Source organism: Sander lucioperca, chromosome 1, assembly GCF_008315115.2.
Source record: "Sander lucioperca isolate FBNREF2018 chromosome 1, SLUC_FBN_1.2, whole genome shotgun sequence".
NCBI lineage: Eukaryota > Metazoa > Chordata > Actinopteri > Perciformes > Percidae > Sander > Sander lucioperca.
The window spans coordinates 31,013,261-31,033,244 of record NC_050173.1 but is presented as its reverse complement, the minus strand read 5'-3'; the positions used below and the strand labels follow the sequence as shown (position 1 = coordinate 31,033,244).

General features: G+C 40.9%; 3 protein-coding genes across 6 annotated transcripts; 2 read left to right on the top strand and 1 right to left on the bottom strand.

The window, feature by feature from the left end:
• The first annotated feature begins 117 nt into the window (after positions 1-117).
• Positions 118-9,361, top strand: pola2 (polymerase (DNA directed), alpha 2). 2 transcript variants are annotated; one of them, XM_036002223.1, is made up of 19 exons: positions 118-354; positions 405-519; positions 1,027-1,151; positions 1,313-1,401; positions 1,518-1,575; positions 1,684-1,793; positions 2,102-2,301; positions 2,497-2,585; positions 3,567-3,719; positions 5,148-5,210; positions 5,377-5,428; positions 6,882-7,000; positions 7,216-7,254; positions 7,478-7,551; positions 7,646-7,754; positions 8,019-8,125; positions 8,396-8,452; positions 8,543-8,669; positions 9,007-9,361. In XM_036002223.1, exons 2-19 carry the CDS (start codon positions 435-437, stop codon positions 9,157-9,159), a joined length of 1,809 nt encoding a protein of 602 aa, XP_035858116.1. In that variant the 5' UTR covers positions 118-354; positions 405-434; the 3' UTR covers positions 9,160-9,361. The 2 variants fall into 2 exon arrangements, with proteins under 2 accessions (XP_035858116.1, XP_031159220.1); XM_031303360.2 differs by having other exon boundaries at positions 118-519.
• Positions 9,362-9,417: 56 nt separating this feature from the next.
• Positions 9,418-13,811, bottom strand: LOC116052572 (ABC transporter F family member 4-like). 2 transcript variants are annotated; one of them, XM_031303359.2, is made up of 11 exons: positions 13,680-13,811; positions 13,367-13,426; positions 13,093-13,246; positions 12,898-12,981; positions 12,457-12,544; positions 11,797-12,339; positions 11,547-11,676; positions 10,252-11,103; positions 10,008-10,172; positions 9,893-9,927; positions 9,418-9,792 (listed from the first exon to the last, which is right to left on the bottom strand). In XM_031303359.2, exons 1-11 carry the CDS (start codon positions 13,775-13,777, stop codon positions 9,698-9,700), a joined length of 2,304 nt encoding a protein of 767 aa, XP_031159219.1. In that variant the 5' UTR covers positions 13,778-13,811; the 3' UTR covers positions 9,418-9,697. The 2 variants fall into 2 exon arrangements, with proteins under 2 accessions (XP_031159219.1, XP_035858105.1); XM_036002212.1 differs by having other exon boundaries at positions 11,797-12,336.
• A 949-nt stretch (positions 13,812-14,760) lies between these two features.
• Positions 14,761-18,557, top strand: zdhhc24 (zinc finger DHHC-type containing 24). Of its 2 annotated transcripts, XM_036002247.1 has the most exons (4): positions 14,779-14,831; positions 14,870-15,370; positions 16,086-16,363; positions 17,693-18,557. In XM_036002247.1, the coding sequence occupies exons 2-4, from the start codon at positions 15,066-15,068 to the stop codon at positions 17,983-17,985; spliced, it is 876 nt and encodes a 291-aa protein (XP_035858140.1). In that variant the 5' UTR covers positions 14,779-14,831; positions 14,870-15,065; the 3' UTR covers positions 17,986-18,557. The 2 variants fall into 2 exon arrangements, with proteins under 2 accessions (XP_031159275.1, XP_035858140.1); XM_031303415.2 differs by having other exon boundaries at positions 14,761-15,370.
• The last annotated feature ends 1,427 nt before the right edge of the window (positions 18,558-19,984 follow it).

Genomic DNA, 19,984 nt, shown 5'->3' with positions numbered 1-19,984 from the left:
GAAAAACAAGACTAGTTAAACGTAAAAATATTTCGACAGGCCTGAGGTCTAAAACTAAATAAATACTCTCATGGTGACCACAAGATGGCATTAGAGGCTTTTATTTTCTGGCGCTGCTGATTTCCGCTTATTATTGTTTTGGGATGTGACGTAAGTTCCGGCCGCCAACACCAGTAGCCCTTTTTCGCGGTAAAATGAAAGAAGCATCTGACGTTCATCAGATTTATTCTGCCATCTAACGTGTATCTTATTGTGGCTAGTGTTTAGAAATCGCATTATTAATCAATTGGCTCGTCGGCGTTGCTATGAAGTCAGAGCAAAGCTAACGTTAGCTACCAAAGTATCATCAAAACATTGGACCGTCAGACGTTTTATCCTCCATAACTAACGTTACAAAATCTAGCTAGTAACGATAACGATAAGAGTAAAAAACAATGGCACTAGTAAATGGAGAAAGCATAAAATCAGAGCTGGAAATGTTCGACGTACCCTGCCAAGATGACTCCGTCCTCGACAAGAGTAAGTAGCAAACAAGTTCTAATTTTGTAACATTTTCTAGAAAAATATGTCGACAAAAGTAGCTAAGAATACCAGTAACTCTACCCCAACAAACTACTAAATAGTCACCAGGGTGTAACGTTACTCGACTGTACTGGTACATTTTATACACCTTATGTAACGTTACAGTGTCTGTTTTGTAACGGTGTTTATGAGGATCTTGTTATTTGTGCCCTATTATTACCTATGTAATAAAGTCTGGTTCTTTTAATGCCAAATATTGACAGTGACTGCAGGTGGGAAAATCTCCCATATTTACATCACATTGTGTCTTAGTTTACTGTGATAAATGAGGAAATTCAGTAAAACGTCAAAAATACAATGATTTCGAACCACTGAATGTGCATGTCTCTGTGGCGTACAAAAGCATCTGTATTCACGTTAAAGGTGCCTCAGTATACTGTATTTGCAGTCATCTTATTGTTACATGCTCTCCTTCCTATCTCTCATATCACCTGTGTCCCTCAGTGGTGGAGCAGTGTATTTGTAACAGAATACAGGCAGATGAGATGGTGCTGGAGTGGGTGGCCTACAGCACCACAAAAAATGGACTAAAACTCACCTTGGACACCCTGGAGCAATTTGAACATGAGGTAACAGGAACATTGATTCTTTGATTTGATTGTTTCTTTTTTATCACATGCCATATACATTGTGTTACTGATATTGTTGCTTTGAACTTGGCCCTCTGTTAGTCAATATACACTGTCCTCACCGTCATTTTGTATTTACAGCAGGTTCATTTTCTTTACAGGTGTTAAACAAGAGAAATAAATCCAAACAAATCCTCAGAAAAGAAGAAACTCATAACAGAACCAGAGACATCCACACACTACAGGACTTGTATCTTTCACAGTGAACTTTTAATGCTTGACTATCCAGCACCTTCTCTTGTCTGTTGTCTATCATGAGTGTAGGGTAATGCCATTGTGATACAGTCCTTGACATTATTTGTTCAGAATCAAAGCTGAGGAAGAGGAGGAGAATCTACTGGATGCTTACTCTACTCCTGCTAAGGTAAGCAGTCTCTTTTGACTTCAGACAGTGTTTCTGTTGAGATATTGACTTTTAAAGCTAAAGTGTGTGTGTGTGTGTGTGTGTGTGTGTGTGTGTGTGTGTGTGTAGGGCTCTCAGAAGCGAGCACTGACCACGCCTGAAAACCCTCATTCAAAAAGAAGTGCCGCTCTGCTGGCCAGCCCGGGCCTGCTGCTGTCTCCTGCCAGCTTCTCTCCCAGGTACTCGGCAATTAACATTAAGTTAATTTGTTCCTTATTTTATAGAAATAGTAAACTTTCTGTATCACTTTTCTAAACAGGTTACAAATATAGTAATAGTAGTAAGAAACCAAACCTTTAATTCCAACTGACCTTTTAGTTTAAATGGATCTTCATGTGCAATGCATTGGTCTATTTAACACTTTGAAGTGAAGGTACTGCATAATCTTGTGCCCATGACAACAACAGAAAACAAATCATTTTAAATACTCTGAACCACTTGTTAATGTTGCACTGTGACCTGACTCTTCCCTTCTCTCTTTTAAAAGTGCAACACCCTCACAGAAGTACAGCCAGCGAGGAGGGAAAGGGGAGGTGGTGGTTACATTCGGGGCTGTGCAGGGAACCCGCTGGGCAGGCAGGAAGGCTCCGGGCGCCGGCGTCCAGCTGGAGCTCCTGGAAGGGCCTGAAGACTCCCTCCGCTGCAGCTACAAGTACATGTTCCAAAGGCTGCGCGATGTTCGAAATGGTAAAAGACAAAACTACATTGGAGGGAAGGGTCCTTTATTTTAAAACTCGTAAAAAACCTGCCCAATGGCATAACTGACACTTATACATTTCTATTAATTTATAGATGAAACGGTATACACTACTCTGCTCAGATAAATAGAAATGTTTTTTAGGATTACACATTGTTTGAAGTCTTTACATGTATTTTCCCCAGTGTTGACGGAAAAAATAGAGGAGCTCGGCGACGGCCTCAGGTCTCACTTCACCATCGAAGAGTTCTCCCCTGTCTCTCTGCCTGCTCAGGTACAGAGGTGTTACAGCTGGGAACAACCTCTTAAATCATAAAAGCCTTAAACCTATGATTTCCAAAAGTTTGGAAAACACCATGGATAGCTTATAGTCATAATTGAGCGAGGTTGTCACGCTTGTGGAGTTTAACTCCGAAAAGACAGTTAACCACGGGTTCCCGTTAATGTTATGATGGACATGTGTTGTGATATTTAAACAAACGATCCGTCAACTAGGAAATAAAAGCCTATTATTTACAAGAGCGGTCTGAGAGACCTCCAGTTCACAGCGAGGTCTCTGAGCCAGTCATGGGCGAGCGACGAGCTAGAGGCCGGGGCAGGCGCTTGCTGGCTGTCGCCTCACTTCATGGAGCTCCGAAAACTTTGAAGCAAATTGTCAATTCGGCATCAATTTTCGCAAGACTGCCTATATTCAAAATCTAAACAGTTCATTTCTCTCCTAAAACGTTGTCAGAAGTGAATTTATTGATGAATAAGATGGTGAAAATTGTTAAAAATGTCCCGTTGTTGGTTAGTCTGCAAGTTCCGAGTTGGCAGTGGGCGTGACTTATAAGTTCGACCAATCAAGTACACCTAGGAAAAGGGAAAAGACCCTGCTCTGAAGTAGGAGCTAAAAAAGTACGCTACTGGGCCAGAGGAACTTAAAAATCCCAAAATTGTTCCTGTCGGAACACGACGAAATAAAGTGTTCTAGGAACGTTTAATTCTAAGAACTGCAAAAATCCCTCCGGTCGGAAAGCCCCTATATATGCAGGAAAATGTTAGTCATGGTATGTATATCCCTGCAGGTTAAACATACTTATCTTGACTAGTTATTACTAAGAAAAAATATAACCTCTCAATGTGCTCCATATTTGTTGTTTTAGCTGAATTAAACTAGATACAATGTATTCAATATAATAAAGATAATTTATTAAATGCATTTGTATAATTAAGTTTAGCCTGACTGCTGTGTTTTATGTCTCTTCACCTGTAGGACAGTATAACAGTGTTGGGTCAGGTTTGCTGCGACAGTAATGGCAAACTGAATGCACACTCTGTTCTGTTGGAGGCGGGACCGGAGCAAGGTGGTCAGCAAGTACCTGTTGACCTATCGGAGCTTAAAGAGTATTCCCTGTTTCCTGGTCAGGTGAGCAGAAGGAAACGTCTTGTCTTGGCCGGCACAATATGCACATCGCGAAAAGCTGCGACACATGACAATAGACACCAAACAGATATTTTGTGTTAGTTGAAAGAAAACATCACCAGAAAACTGCACTTTAAAATGTAACGTGTCTTTTTTTAGTAGTGCCTTTTATACTCAATATAATGTTCAATTAGTCCATAAAAGAATGTTTTAAATTCAACAAGCAGTTTGTTGTACTGTAGAAGAGTACCGAAAGCAGCAGAAATGCAGAACTAAGTACATTTCAATATCTGTTTATGTATCGCGACAAATCGTTAGTGCGATATTCATCAACATTATCGCATATCGCATATTTTCCTCGTATCGTGCAGCCCTATTTTTAACTGTATTAAGGAATATTTCCGACATTATTGAATCATGTATTCTGCCATTGTAAGTAGGGCTGAACAATTATTAGTTTTTAAATCAAAATCATGATTTGAAAGAATGCAATTAGCTAATCGTGAAGACTGCGATTAATCAAATTTGAAATAGTTGAATGTTAGGCAGGGCAATTTGATTTATATAGCACAGCTCAGCAGCAATGCAATTCAAAGTGCTTTACATAAAACATTAAAACACAGTCAAGAATTAATACAAATTGATAATAAATTGAAAGCATTTAATACAAAAATAAAAACAATGTTAGTAACATCTGGTTTAACATTTTTTATTCCTTTTTTTTAATTATATTTACTGTTATTTCATAAGATAAATGCTGGAATAATGTCCCAGATTGTTTCCAGAAAATTTAACATGATCGTAGAATGTGACATATGTAGATGCCGCTATTGAACTGAGGCATATCAGTTCACAGGAAAGTACTGATATTTTTTATTGGAATTGTTTTTTTTATTATAACTTTAGAGTTTATGATAAATGTTCTATGTTTGAGTGTTCAATGTTCCATGTTTATTAAAAGAAAAACATATCTATGTTCTCATCCCTGTGTAGGAATATAGAGCGGTTTTGATGGTGCCTCATGTTATAATGCTCCATGACATGTTTTATCTGTTACACAGTGAATATTGAACTTTGGCTAAACTTAAAAATAAATAAATCGCAAATCGAATGGTAATCGCAATATCTGGCAGAAAAATGGCAATTTGATTTTTCTCCCCCAAATTGTTCAGCCCTAATTGTAAGTCCCCAGAGTGCATTGTGATTGCAGTAATTAGCTCGCACAAAGCGGTGGTCTCTCCTTTACCTGTGCACTGAGGTGTGTGTGCAGCAGGTTACACAGCCACCAAGAGTAACAGAGTATGCCAAGGACCTGGGCACGAGACTCACCCAGCGTCTGACCGAGAACTCTGACAAGCAAACAACAATTCCCACATTAGAATAAATAACCGCCTGCCTGCAGTGTATGAAACTCAGTTCTTTTTTCCTCAGGTGGTCGTGATGGAGGGAATGAACACAACAGGAAGAAAACTGATGGCTTCTAAACTCTATGAGGTCAGCAACAGGTTAACACGTTTTTTCAAAAGTGTTAACAAAATGTGCTGACACATAAAGAGAGTCAAAGATAATGCCTTTACAAAGCAACATTTACTTGAAATATTGCTTTAAAATCTCAGCTTTAAGAACTGGGGCCTGTTTGTGTATCCTTGTCCTTTTTTAGGGAGTCCCTCTTCCTTTCTACACTTCTGAGGTGAAAACAGAGATGGATGAAGGTAAGCGATGTTGGTTGATAACATTTTTATTTTGGGGGCATTTTAGGCCTTAATTTATATAGGACAGCTGAAGACATGAAAAGGGAAAGAGAGAGGGGGGGAATGACATGCAGCAAAGGGCCGCAGGTCGGATTCGAACCTGCGGCCGCTGCATTGAGGAGTAAACCTCTATACAGTATAGAGCTGAACGATTTTTGAAAATAATCTAATTGCGATTTTTTTCCCAAATATTGCGATTGCGATTCGATATTCGATTATTTTTTTAAGCTCTTATTATTCAACAAAGAATAATAATATAATTTATAGTATGAACACACAATTACACACTAGACAGTTAAATAAGTAAAAATATAGTATATATCTATACACACACACACACACACACACACGCGTGTAATTTTTTACAGTGCACAGAGAGGAGCTGCCTCCAGCCCCTCCCCCTCGTGAAGTTACGTGCTGCAGTGTGCACTTGCTCAGAGAGGCTATCGTTACGTTAGCTAGTTGCTGGTGTTATTGTCGTGGGATTAACTGTACTAATAAAACTGTTGAAACACCGCGGCCACGCTGCTGTGAAAGCTCCCCAATCGTCATTTATCAGTCTGGTTGTTACCCCTCTCAGTGGCAGCTCCTCCACCCATATCTTTATAACGGAGCTAACCGGAGCTAATCGTTGCCAACCGAGCCTTCAGTTCTGTGTGCCTGTATTCATTAACTGCATGTATGGACTCGAGTCTGAATAAAACCCTTCATTTTATTAAAATGGCTGTAAAAGTTTTAAACTACAACTCAGAGTTGTTTGAATGACAGAAATCAGCTCAAGGTACGGCGTAGCGTTAGCGTGCTAGTTGATGCTTTCTCTGCGGAGTGCAGACTGATTTGCTCTCGCGAGTCATGTGACCAAATCGCAGCCTTTGCGATTAGGAAATCGCGATTTAACATATCGCGATATTATCGCAAATGCAATTAATCGTTCAGCCCTAATACAGTATATGGACACCTGCTCTACCATGTAAGCTCCCCAGGCGCCCATGGTTGATAACATTTTTAACCATCATTTCATGCAAATATAGTGATTAAATGTTTATCTTTAAAGCCTTCAACTATTTTATATATATATATATATATATATAGATAGATAGATAGATAGATAGATAGATAGATATTATTTCTTATAATACAGACATCTTACATTTTCAAGGGCGTTTTACCAGTAAACCTACTTCAAAAGACCTCCCTTGACCTCTCTCTAAAGACCTCTTTTAAAGCACAAAACGTGTACAAAAGGGAACACATAATAAAGAAAAAGAGGAAACAGTTATTAAGTTTAACGCTAGGACCCTTCAACTACAGTATCAGGAGTGACTGTGCAGTTGTTTTTTGTCAAAGTTAGATTTAGTTCTTTGTCCCTTTTTATATACATTGCATACTCACTGGTCATGTCATGCGATTGCAGAGCCCATGAATATTCTGGTAGCATGCGGACCGTACACTCCCTCTGACAGTCTGACCTTTGACCCTCTGCTGGACCTAATCAATGTCATTGTGAGGGATCGTCCTGATGTCTGCCTGCTGGTATAATTACTTTTTTTCTTTTTTTGCTTTATCACAATCAGCGTTTCTTCCACATGCAGATGGACAATACATACATACATACATACTTACATACATGTTGCAAGATGCACAAAATGCTCATATCTTCTGTTACAGTTTTGTAGCTTACAGTAACACAGTTGTGACATGACTGCCTGTTATGTTTGGGTTTTCTAATTCTTCTTTCTCTTCTCCAGCTCGGGCCGTTTGTGGATTCCAAGCATGAACAAATTGAGGTACATCTAACAGTGGGCATTTTGTGTCTTTATACCAGAATACCCACTGCTCCTCAATCTAATGTTTTGCATTTTAGAACAATCTGATTTGAACATCCAAAGTCAATACATGGCCGTGCGAATTCCTTTTGTTCAACATATTAATTTATTTTGTCCAGCTCTTCAAATCAAGTTGATTGATCATGAATTGATCCATCTCTATCTCCGTCTGTTTCTCAAATAGAAAGCTCAGGTGACCGAGACATTTGAGGCCATTTTCTCAAGATGTATCGAAAGCATTGTGGATGGCACCAAAAGGTATGTCTCATATCTCCCCTACTATGAAACTAATATGATTCCATTATTTAAGCTCCTGCAGACCTTAAAGACCAGTTTGTTTTCTTCTATCCAGTGTTGGCTGTCGCCTGGTGTTTGTGCCCTCCCAGAGAGACATCCACCATCATTTCATCTACCCACAGCCTCCCTTCACCCTGCCCAACCTCAGCAAGGACCAGGCCCAGGTCAGACACACAAAGACCTGAGTGTAGGATTCTACACGTAAACTAAACAGGTGTTTCTCGCTTGCTGATGAGCACATGCAACAGGCTTGTGAGCAATCAGGGAAAGCCTCAATGTAATACTATAGCGTTAAACTTGAGATTTGATGAGTCGCTGCTCTTAAAATGGGTCAACTAGCAACACCTCTTTCCGGCTGTTATCAACAAGATTCAAATTATTACTTTAATGCACATCAGTCTTACAGTGTTTTTCTTCCTACTCTGCAGCGTGTCACCCTGGTCCCTGACCCCTGCACCCTGCTGATCGACGGTGTGACCTTTGGTTTGACGTCCACTGACATCCTGTTCCACATGGGCGCAGAGGAGATCAGCTGGTGAGGAATATTTCTAATTTTCACATACCTACATCCAACACTGGAGCTCGGTTGGAAATGAATTTGAGAGGAAAATGTCCTAAAGAACTGAATGTTTTGTGTGATTCTTAAGTTTTTGTTCCATTATTCACATGAACAAACCTCTCTCCCGCACTTTGGATTTCTACTCAAATACCAGAAGCAGTAGTTGCATAATATTGATTATATATTTCAATGAATGGCATTGTTGTACAGTGTTACGTTAAAAATTGAAAATGTCTTGTGTTGCAGCGGCACTGGATCAGACAGATTTTCTCGCATACTGAAACACATGCTGACCCAGCGGAGGTATGAGTGCTAAAAGAGTTCCCTTGTTCTCTCTATTTTTAAAGATGATCCAACATTAATACACCCCCACATTTGTGTTTTCACCTCCAGTTACTACCCGCTGTACCCGCCTGTGGAGGAGGTGAACATGGATTATGAGAAGTTCCAGAGCTTCGGACAGATGCCGCTGACCCCCGACGTCCTCATTATTCCCTCTGAGCTGCGCTACTTTGTAAAGGTACAGAACTCCTGTTTGCGTTCACATCCTCTACACAAACGTTTAGTCTAGTTATTGGTTAAGGGCTCAACAGTCATTTAATTGTCAATATGAAAATAAGTACAGCTATGAGTTCAGTTTCATAATACAAAAAAAACACACATTTTAATAAGTATAGCTATAGCTATGAGTCCAAAAAACAATTTAAACATAATGTTGACTTCTGTAAAGAATTTTTTATAAACAATTCTCGAAAAGAAAAATGTGATTTTTAAAATGTCACTAAAGGCAAAACATTTAAGATGGGTAGTTTTCTTTTTGGATTATTGTATATACATAATGTCTTTTAAAACCTCAGGATGTGGTCGGCTGTGTATGTGTCAATCCTGGACGGCTGACCAAAGGCCAGGTGGGCGGGACCTACGGCAGGTTGCTCATTCAGCGCAGCGCTGCATCAGACGACGGGAGGAGAGGGTGCCCCTGTTTGGCTGCTCAGGTGGTGAAAATCTAAAAGGAAATTCCGATTTTGAATGCTCGTAACCAGGACCAGTGTGCAAGCAGCTTTGAGCGCTGTGTGTAAAATATGTAAACAAAAAGCTTTACTGTACTGTTGAAAGCATCTGGTGTATTTTTATATGGCAAACGTGTCTGTTTGGTGGAATATCAGACACAACAGCAATAACAATCTCTTCAATAAATTATTGTCACTCCTTTCTATTGTTTTTTTGTACTATTCTTACATCTACTGTTTGTCACAGCATTGTATCTGTTTTTAAGCCACTGAGGAGAGGAGAAGGAAACCTGCTGAAAAATCCTATTTCTTTCATAGTTCAAATTGTAGTCCAAAAACAATTGTTTAATATGTATATAATGCAGTGGAGTTATGGATGGGTAATAATGCAACATTTAGATATCCGTCTCTAATCAAACAGAAAACAAAACCACCAACATTATAAGTTGTTTTAATATAGTTCTCAAATGTAACTAAATTGTGAGGTAGAATTTTTGTCCTTCTATTCTTGAGTTTTGGCAGTTGAGGGAAAACACATTTAGCCATAAAAGTTGTCAAACTCATCAGAGTCACTTGGGTGATCCGATTTTGTCGAATTGTCCACTTGAAAAATGTCCACGTTGTCACAAATTGCTGGAAAAGAAATCAAACGCATCAACATTTTCAAAATGCAAGGTTTTTTTTTGTAGCTAGCCAATCCGTCTTTTAATTGTAAAGACTGAAGAAACTGTACCTTCGGGTTTCTCATCAGCTCTCGGATCCTTTTCTCTGAAAACGTACAATAAAAAAGTGAGATGCATATTTCTGGGTGTAGTTTTTTCCTTCAGAGAAGTAAAATCAGAACTCACTCTTTTTTCTGTGATTGTTCTTGAGGTGCCAGTAGATGCTCGACATCATCCTCATCACTGAACTCTTTAGAGTCATCGTCTGAGGATCCCATTTTACTCCCCCCCTCCTCTTCATCATCATCATCTTCCCTTGCCTCCTCGGCAATAGTGTGCATCTTTTTAGATCTGAAAACAACAGATTGCTTAAAGTTCAGGTGCTGTGGTTTGTGATTAAGATCATTTAATTGATTATTAATTATCTTACTTGTCTTGTGGTGAGATGATACTGTCCTCTGAATCGCTTTCCTTCTCAGCTTCTCCTGTTTCGTCTCTTCTCTGCTCCTCTTCCTCCTCCCCCGCTCCTTCCTCCTCTTCATCTGACTCCCCGTCCTCCTCCATGTTGTCCTCACCTCCTTCGCGCTCATCCTCGTCCACCTCTTCATCCTGAGAAGATGCAGAACCCTGTTGTCTGTTCTCCCCATCTTCATTCTTCAACCTGTCTGACTGGTTTTCTTCATGATCACCCTCTGACTCCTCATCCTTTTCCTCTGTCTCCTCTTCCTCCTCTGCTTTATTCTTTCTTTCAGAAGCGTCATCATTATCCTCCACATCTCTCTCCGCTTTCTCTCCATCTGTCGGACTGTTCTCTTTTTCTTCAGCATCACCATCATCTGCTAGATCTTCCTCAGCCTTTTCTTTTCCACTGCTTTGTTCAGAGCTGCTACTCTCCTGCTTTTCCATTTCAGCTCCACCTCCGTTTTCAATCCTTATAGTAACACTTCCTGATTGCTCCTCTCTCTGGGATGCAGACTCCTCTCTATAGTTCTCAGATTTGTCGTCAGGACTTTGATTACCCACTTTTTCACTCCTGGATTCCTCAATTACACTCTGTAACTCCTCACTAGTAGACTGACTCTCTTCTTTGTGACTCCCTGAGTCAACTCCCTTGCTTCCCTTTGCTACCTTCTCAGCCCTTGGTGATTCAACTGCAAGCCCCCCACTTCTCCTCATCCTCCTACTAGTGCTGGTTCTGCCTTTCACTGATGAGTCGTCACTTTCGGAGCTTTGGGCCACTGTGACTGCAGCAATGACAATGGCACTGGAAGTCCTAGATGACCTTAAATGAGTAATGGATGGAAAGGAAAAATATGCAGAATAAGTATAATAGGTTAGTGTATAAGTGGATTTGTATGGTAGGCAGAACAGTGGTTCCCAACCTGGAGGTCAGGACCCCCCAACCCCCAAGAGTTGGAGTATTTTTTTCATTTTTTATTGTGAAAAGTTGCAGTTTTACCTCTTCAAGACTGTAGAAACTATTCAAATGAAAGTTGAGGTATGCTGTGCTTGTACTTCTTTTTGTGCATAGTTCTCTTTTTGTGTGTATTATATAATTCATTACTAATATACATGTGTGTAGGAAAGGAAGTACTTCTCTCATAGTTCTCTTATTCCAAAGTCCCACAGTTTAGAGTTAGTTGTTTTGCAGCATTGTCTGATTTTTGTTGTAAAGTTACCATATACTGTATATTATAGACAATATGTATAGAGAATATTACTTACTTCTGAGAGCTGCATCTTTCTCTGTCTGAGGAGGAACACTGTGATCTTCCTCTCTCCTGCCTCTTCTTCCTCTTCTCTCTGCTCACCTGACTGCTCTCACTGCTCTCTGCATGGCCATCGGACAGACGAACTGGACACAAAAATGACATATCAGATCGAGGTGACTGAAAATATCTACGGAGGAAGAGTAAATGCATAAGATGAGCTTACAAACACTGAAGTTCAACTTGTCACATTTTTCCTTTCCCACCTGGTTTGATGTCCAGCTCCTGGGATGCATGACTGCTCCTGTCTCCACCACCTCTCTCTCTCTTTGAGCTCGGTGCTCGGCTTGTGTCAGCCTCCTCCCCCGCCACCTGCGCCACCCCCGTCTCAGGAGGAGGCTCCTCCATGTACAGCTGACCCCACAGAGGCTCAGAGCCTGGAGGGATCCCAGCCGCACCAGCAGCCCAGGACCAGGGGTAGTCCGGCTGCAGGGAAGCCCAGCCTGGGGGGTTTTGCCTGGGGCTGGGGTGATGATGACCAGGTGTGGAGGAGAGGTGGTTGAGCTGGAATGAGTGAGGAGGTGGGAAGATGCGTGGTGGGAGGAACGATGGAGGGACATGAGAGGAACCCTGAGGTTGATAGGGCGCTCTGATAGGAAACCTAGCCATCTGGGACTGAGGGTAGGTCTGCCTGGAAGACTGCATATAGAGGAGATGAGGGGAGCCATCTTGGTTGTAGTCTAAGTGGCTGTTTGTGCTGTAGTGCTTTGGAGGTGCGGCAATTTCTTTTGGCATTGTGGAAGGGCCTGCTAACAAAGATACATATTATGTAAGACTTTGTATGTGTCTCTGGAACACACCATTAACATTGAAGAATAAATGTGAGTCACACAAGTTTTTTCAAGTCAGTGAAGAGGAGGACACACCTTGTGAAAGTGAAGGTTGATCTGCAGAGAACTTTATCACATGGTCCTCTGTGTTCTTTGGACATGACCGCAAATACTCCTCCATCCTCTGTTAAAGAAACATTTTTGTCACAGAAATAGAGCTGCTAGGCATGCAGCAAAAAGTCAACAGAAATGCCTTTTACATGTATAAAAGGTTATTTTCAGATAGATTTTTGACAAACACTCTTTACATCAGGCAGGTTGAGGTAGAAACAGTTACAATGATTATGATTAAGAGGCAGAGCGGAAAGTGCTGTTGTATTGCACATCCTCTTAATTTTGTAGTTGTTCAGTTCACCCTTTTTGAGTGTAAGAAGAGAGGATTTTTTTTGTATATTTTGATGGCTCTCTTAAAATGACAGAACCAGCTGTGTGCGTTGGCCACACACTTTGTGAATCGTGACTGTGACTCGCTTGTACCTTCCTCTGAGCAGCCTGTGTTTTCTCCTTGAGTTGCTGCTGCCAGCGGGGGGAGCTCTCCTCCAAGTACCGTTCATACTCCTTCTGAAGGGGTCAAAGGTCAAGAAGAAGATTCAGCACCAGAGCTTCACAGTAGCAGGGGTAAACAGATAGATTTACAGATGGGAATTGTGTGTTGTGTTTGTGTCTGTGCACCCGAATAGTTTTCATGGCAGCAGTGAGAGTTATCATCTCGCTCAGTGTGTCCTGGGCTTCGTCAAACTGCTGCAGCAGCAGCCTGTTGTGTTGTTGGGCTTTAAGCTCTCTCTCCTTCAGCTCCTGCCAGCGCTGCTGCAGATGCATTACCTCGCTACAGTGAACACACACAACACACACACACACACACACACACACACACACAGTGTCAGAGATTCAAAACATTTACACCAACATACACTATGATGCACATGTCTTTTGTATGTGCACTTACAGCTGATGATGACTCTGAGGAGATAAAAAGTCTGGTTGTAACAGCACAGGCCTGTTGACACTGTGAGATGAAGAGACATGAGTGCATCATAATACAGCATCTTAACCTGTGACACACACACACACACACACACACACACAGTATGGGCTCCCTCTGTAGTACCCATACAATCTATGTTAGTACCTCAGTATTAGTAGTCTATTTGTACTGTGGTAATTTATGTTTGTAATGATAATTATTGTATTATTTTAATTACTTATTTTAAAAACAATTAAAACCCACCTGACCTCATGGCAGCGTTCAAAGAGCTTACCTTTTTTTTAGACTCTGCTCTCTTTGTTTTGTGAAAGTGTTTCTTTCTGTGCCTGTCAGATGTCCAAGAGACAGGAAATTCTCCCTCGATGCAGCCATGACTGCAGGCGATCAGTGGATGCAGAGATTATCATGGATTAAGGTCTGCGCTTTGGAGGGGGGGAGGGACGAGAGACATGCTGCCCATCCACACATAGCCGTGATAATAGGGTTAATCAGTAATGAAAGTTTTTTAAGATTCAAGATACTTTATTGTCATTGTATGAACACAACGAAATGATGTTGGTGTCAATCAGGGCAGCAGCAGTAAAATAAATAAATAAATAAATAAAACAAGATTAAAAAAAACAATAAAAAGATTATTTTTGCATTGCACAATGTACTTATACTCAGAGTTGTTCAATGCCACACAGGTAACAAAGTTATTGAAACATCCACTTACTGCACATACAGGTCTGGTCAAAGTGTCCCATTAATCTGTACTTAAAATATTGAAACCCATTCATATGGCACTTCATTGCAACATATTCAGAACTAAATTCTACCTCATTGGAGGAGCGCAGAACACATCCCTGTCCTGCCATCTGAGCATCCTCACTTATAATAAAACACAAACAGGTATGCTCCTTAAATGTACAATTAAGGCCTCTAGGCTATTAAACTTCAGATTTAGAGTGGGCTACCACATCCTGAAACAGCTTTATTTTGGCAATGAAACACACATCCTATTTTATTAACACGTATTTCTCTTATATTTGTAAAATAATTGGAAATTACATCATAGAGGTGATGCCCACTTCTGGTCCTGGAGAGCCAAGCAAAGCAGAGCATGTGAAACATCAGCAGGCTGATGTATGTATGCGCAACCTTTTTTTGGGGTGTAGAATAACGCAGCATAAGCACAAATAGGCTAAGTACAAATAAATAGACTTAATACTAATATCTAACTTATAATCCACCAGTCTGACACAACCACAATGACAATCGACATTATTATTTTTTTTTGTATCTGTATTTTAAAAGGGGAACACGATCGTTCACCCAGAGCGGAACCACAGTATGTTGTTGCACCGCGGATGTATTTTCATGTAACACGCTTTCCGTCCACCACCAGCCAATACATTCATGCCACCAGCGGATCGTGGTAGGGAGGGAGGCTTTAACAGCGTCACATTTCATCTCTTGCATTACATTAATTTGTCCGAAAGTTACATAAATTATTATTGATGCCATGCGGTTAATTTAACCTCGAAGAGAAAGCTAACAGAGCGGTTATTTGGTTAACTAGCTAAGCTAACCAACGGTTACTACGCTGCGTCTGTCAAATCCGTCCTCGCCCTTTGAGCTGTCACATCACAGAAAGGTGGACACTGGACGGGCAGGAAACATGACGAGTTTGGCGAGTCGGGTGTTTTTCAGGGTCGACAGGGTGTGTCGCCACCTCCCCGTGGTCCTCAACACTTTCCTGGTCTTCTCAATCACCGGGGAGGTGAGCTACCTGGTGCTGGTCGAGCCTTCGCTGGAGGCGGACCAGAATAAGACGGTGTGGTCCGCCTGGTGGAAAGCGGTCCACCTGCTGGCTCAGTACTTCATGCTGGGAAACATCTGCTGGAACGCACTGCTCTTCCTCAGAACCAGCCCCAGCATAAAGGGGGTGTTCCTGGGAGGACAGGGCATGGGCCAGGGGTGGAGGTAAGGAAGGGGCAGCAGCTGTATCTTTATTGTCCACCAGGGTGGACATTTGTCCGGCTCACCAAGCACAAGTGACAACATAAAACATTAAAAGCAGACAAGCAGTTAGTAAAACAAACACATCGATCATATTACACATTGAAAACAGTTCATGTCCATGTCTGTGGTTTAAATCTCATCAGTCACTTTGTTGATTTAAGAATTTTGATGGCACTTGGGATGAAGGACTGCTTGAATACATTTTTAGTTGCCAACGGGACTCTATAGCGCCTCCCGGAGCTCAAACTGGCTGAAGAGAGGATGGGAGCTATCTGCCAGGATATTCCCATTTCTCATTTCCATTTTACCGTCTATGGATATTCCCTGCTTTCTTCCTCGTCTTTTCTGTAAAAAGTTGAGTTAAGGGCTTTTGGGGGTTTGCCAATTATTTTGCTTGCCGTTTAGAGTCCTAGAAAGTTTATTCTTAGATCTAGAAGAAGGTGACTGTATTAGGCAGACAAGTTAAAATACTCTTAACAATAGTTCTGTGCACTAGTTCTTAAATCTGCTGATTAACACCGAGGCCACTTAATTTCCTAAGAAGATAAAATGAGCAAATTATACTCTATTTTTAGAGAAGCTCACCTGGCTGTCCAGAACTGTGCCGAGGTAAATGTTGTTTAGGAGCATCTCTGACTGTAAATAACAGTGTTTTCTCTCGTTTTTTCCCACACAGGTACTGCTATACATGCGAGACACATACTCCTCCTCGCTGCTCCCATTGCTACGACTGTAAAGTGTGTGTTCTGCGGCGGGATCACCACTGCGTCTTTTTTGGCCAGTGTGTGGGCTTCCGTAACTACCGCTACTTCCTGTGCTGCTTGTTTTTTATGTGGTCGGGGCTCCTGTACGCCACTCTGATGAATGCAGAGGTCTTCATTGTCATATTGAAGGAGGGTGTGACTATGCACAGTGTCCTGCTGCTGCTCATACCTTGGATCATGCTAGTTTCAGGTAGGATCTGGTTTGTGCAATATTGGTTATTCAGTTTTACCGTCTATTCCTTGTAGCTGTGGCACTTACCAGCATTACTTATACTGTACACACTCATTTGTTTGTAATTTTTGCACCTCAAAGATTGACTTATTTCAGATAATTTCAATAATTTTAAAAACTATTTAAATGTGCCATCACAAACACAGCAAATGTCATTGCTTTAAAGTACTCATATTATGCTTTTTGGCATTTTACCTTTCCTTTATTGTGTTATATATCTTTTTGTGCACATGATAGGTTTACAAAGTGAAAAAGCCCAAAGTCCAGCCCAAAGGAACTTACCATCTTCCAGAGAAAACACTGTTCACAAACTGCTCCAAACAGCTCTATTGTAGTCCAGCATTTACTTCCGTGACAAACTGTGTCACTTTGTAACACGTTATAATGCTCGCCTAGCTGCTAGCATGGCGCACCCTCATACTCTGCAACTGACAAGCTAGCAGTACTTACTGCGCATGTGCGACTCCCAACAAAGATGGTACAGAAGTGAGATGCCTCACTCTGTAGCTAAAACAGAGAGCTCAACACACAGGGTGAAAAGAGGAGCTGCAGCAATGTGCAGTACAACAAATATATGGTAATTTCTGAAAATTAAACCACATAAACCTATTCTAGTACAACCTCTAAATACAATTATTAACATGAAAATGAGCATAATATGAGCACTTTAAGTCAGTTTAATTTAATTTACACAGTCCTATATCACAATTTTGCCTCAAGGGGCTTTAAAATCTGCACAGCATACAACACCCTCTATCCTTAGATCCTCAGTTCAGATAAGGAAATTATCCCCCCAAAGCGGAGGGGGAAAAATGGAAGAATCCTCAGGGAAAAGCAAAAGAGGAGGGATCCCTCTTCCAGGATGGACAGATGTGCAGAAGATGTTGTGTGCTGCCTACTTCATTAAGTTCTTGTCTGCTCTATTTTCATCGGCCAGAACTCGCATGAGAGAAAGCTCTGGTCAAAGTGTCCCATTAATTACCCACAGTGGTCTACAGGGAAACTCACATTCATAAATACATTTGGATAACACTTTAAGAGCTGAACTGGGGGTAATAAGGAATGCAAATAAATTTACAACATTAAAGGTTACTTTCCCCACAGCTCTCTTTAACTTTAATGCAGCAGATGGTTTATGTATGCTCGTTGACACATCAGTTCAGTTGTTTGTGATGAAATGGATCCCAGGAATATAACCAAATCTATTTCACGTACAAATTTAACCTTAGCTTGGATTTCTATCACTGGCTGTGATTTAATCAGTTCTGCTGTCCCTTCTCTCCCCAGGCCAAGTCTCAGCACGTGCCTTTGCCTTTGCCTTCATCGCTGACACGTGCGTGGTGGGCTTTCTGCTGGTGTCCGCCTTCTTCTTCTTCCATCTTTTCCTGATGTTTCGGGGTCAGACCACAAGGGAGTGGTACTCAACCCGCCGACCCTACAACCTCGGGCTCCTGGGCAACCTGCGTCACGCTCTGGGCCTTCGCTGGTACCTCTGCTGGCTTTGCCCACTCATCCCATCACCTGTCCCTGGAGATGGGATAAACTTCCAGGTCACAGGATCGCTCGAACCGACCCGGTAACAGCTGAAGGTCTGAATATTAACAGGCCGCATGTCTTTGCTTTAGTGGTGATGGGTAATGTTATCAGGAGCAGGAGCAGCAGCAGCAGCAGGAGGGAAGAACACCTCAGTTCAAGAAGAGGTAGCTTGGGATGGGAAGAAGCCAGTGTGTGGTTGTTTAAGATGTTAATGGGTGTAACTGTCTACCGGTATTTTTCTCCGTAGTCTTTACCTGTGCTGAAACAAAGAAATGATGGGTCGACTCTGGAAGGTATATTGACCTTGACCTAAAGGTAATCTGTACTGTACACTCATTGCCTCAGAGTATTAACACAGAAATTAGCATTGTTCCTCAGGAATACTGAGCCCTGAAAATATATGTAAACATCACTGAAATGGGAATGTATTTTATTGATCGTGAGAAATGTATGATTTTAAATCCTTGTTAACAAGCACCTGCAACTACAGACTATGACTCCTGGGTAGTCATCCTCTTGGGATGACAACTTAAATGGACCTTTCTCGTACTGATTATTTTGCCTAAGGTCATACAAATTTGGCTTGCACTGTTCTCAATATTGAGAATCCTCAATATTGAATCCTATGGAATATTCCATAGGATTCTCTAAATCTGCAGTTGTGTGTTAGTTGCTCGGATCATGATGTGCTTTCCACTTGTCTACATCCACTCCTGAGCTCCAGCTGAGTTTACCATACAGAGCTTTTTACTGGAAATTGTTGCACCAAGTGAGACGATGAGAGCACTGAGAGGGTGTTCACAAGAGTTGACAACATATGTGTTAAAACAATCAACAGAAATTGTACATGGTGTAAAATCTAATGTTGCAATTTACAGACTAATGTAAAGTAATTTAGTGAATACAGCATTTAAAATCTACTTATGTAGAAAGCACATTTGGACAGTCTTTGCCCATGTTTCACATTACGTTGTCTGTTTCAGTCAGTAATGTACTACTATAAACTACACCTACAGTGTAACATGACGTGTACTGACTTGACTGCTGTGTCCCAATTCCCTACTACATACTAATTGTACACAGTATATAATGTATACTAATCTTTACAACATCCTGTTTTTGCAGTAGGTATACGGGAAATCATTACCTTTTTATACAATATGTTTGACACAATAGAATGAAAATGTTCAAAAAAATGTATAGTTATTTTTATTTTCTGAGGTGTTCCTAGAGCTGTTCCACCTCACTGTTTAGAGTATGTAGAAGACACTCCATACTCAAAACCTGTTTTGATTTAGTATATAGTATGGATTTGGGACACAGCTAACATGTCCCACAGAGCTTGATGCCAAATGGACTTCTGTTACCTCAGTACAATTTCCCCTCTTTTGCACTTTTGCCTTTGCCGTTTTAGTTGCCTCGTCTTACGTCTTTTTTTACAAGCCATTGTTTTGACATGAGCTTTTGTCTTACACTGCAGACATTACACTACATTGCAGAAAAAAGATTTTTTTAATAGTTTGATTATGTCTACCTTTTTGTGTGCTATATCATATGGGTCACATCGTTTGATGTTTGGTTTTGCTATTTGAAAGTGCTTAAATAAATTGTTTCAAGGGAAGTATGGAACCATTGAAAAAACGTTTAATTTAATTATTTTATTTTTTGTATTTCGTGGTGTAATAGTAACATTTTGACTTTGAAACGTGTTTTTTGCAGTTCCAACAATTTTTAACATGGACGCTTGAGTAAAATCTACCTATTCAAATTTCATTCTAATGCAGAGAACCCAACACAGACCATTTAATTAATCACCAAGAGCCTGTCTTCGCAAACATTTCGTTTCTAAACAGGGGCACGTTCAATTTAAAAACCGTTTTGCTACGGTTTTCCAACGACATGTTTCCTCGAAAGGGTGTAAAACATATTAAAACTACATCCATGGTGTGAATTGAAACTACGTGCTCTGCATACACCACCGTTTTGTCTGGGCTGGGGCTTAATCTTTTTACAGGCACTGGGCTGAACCAGTGACTGTAAAAA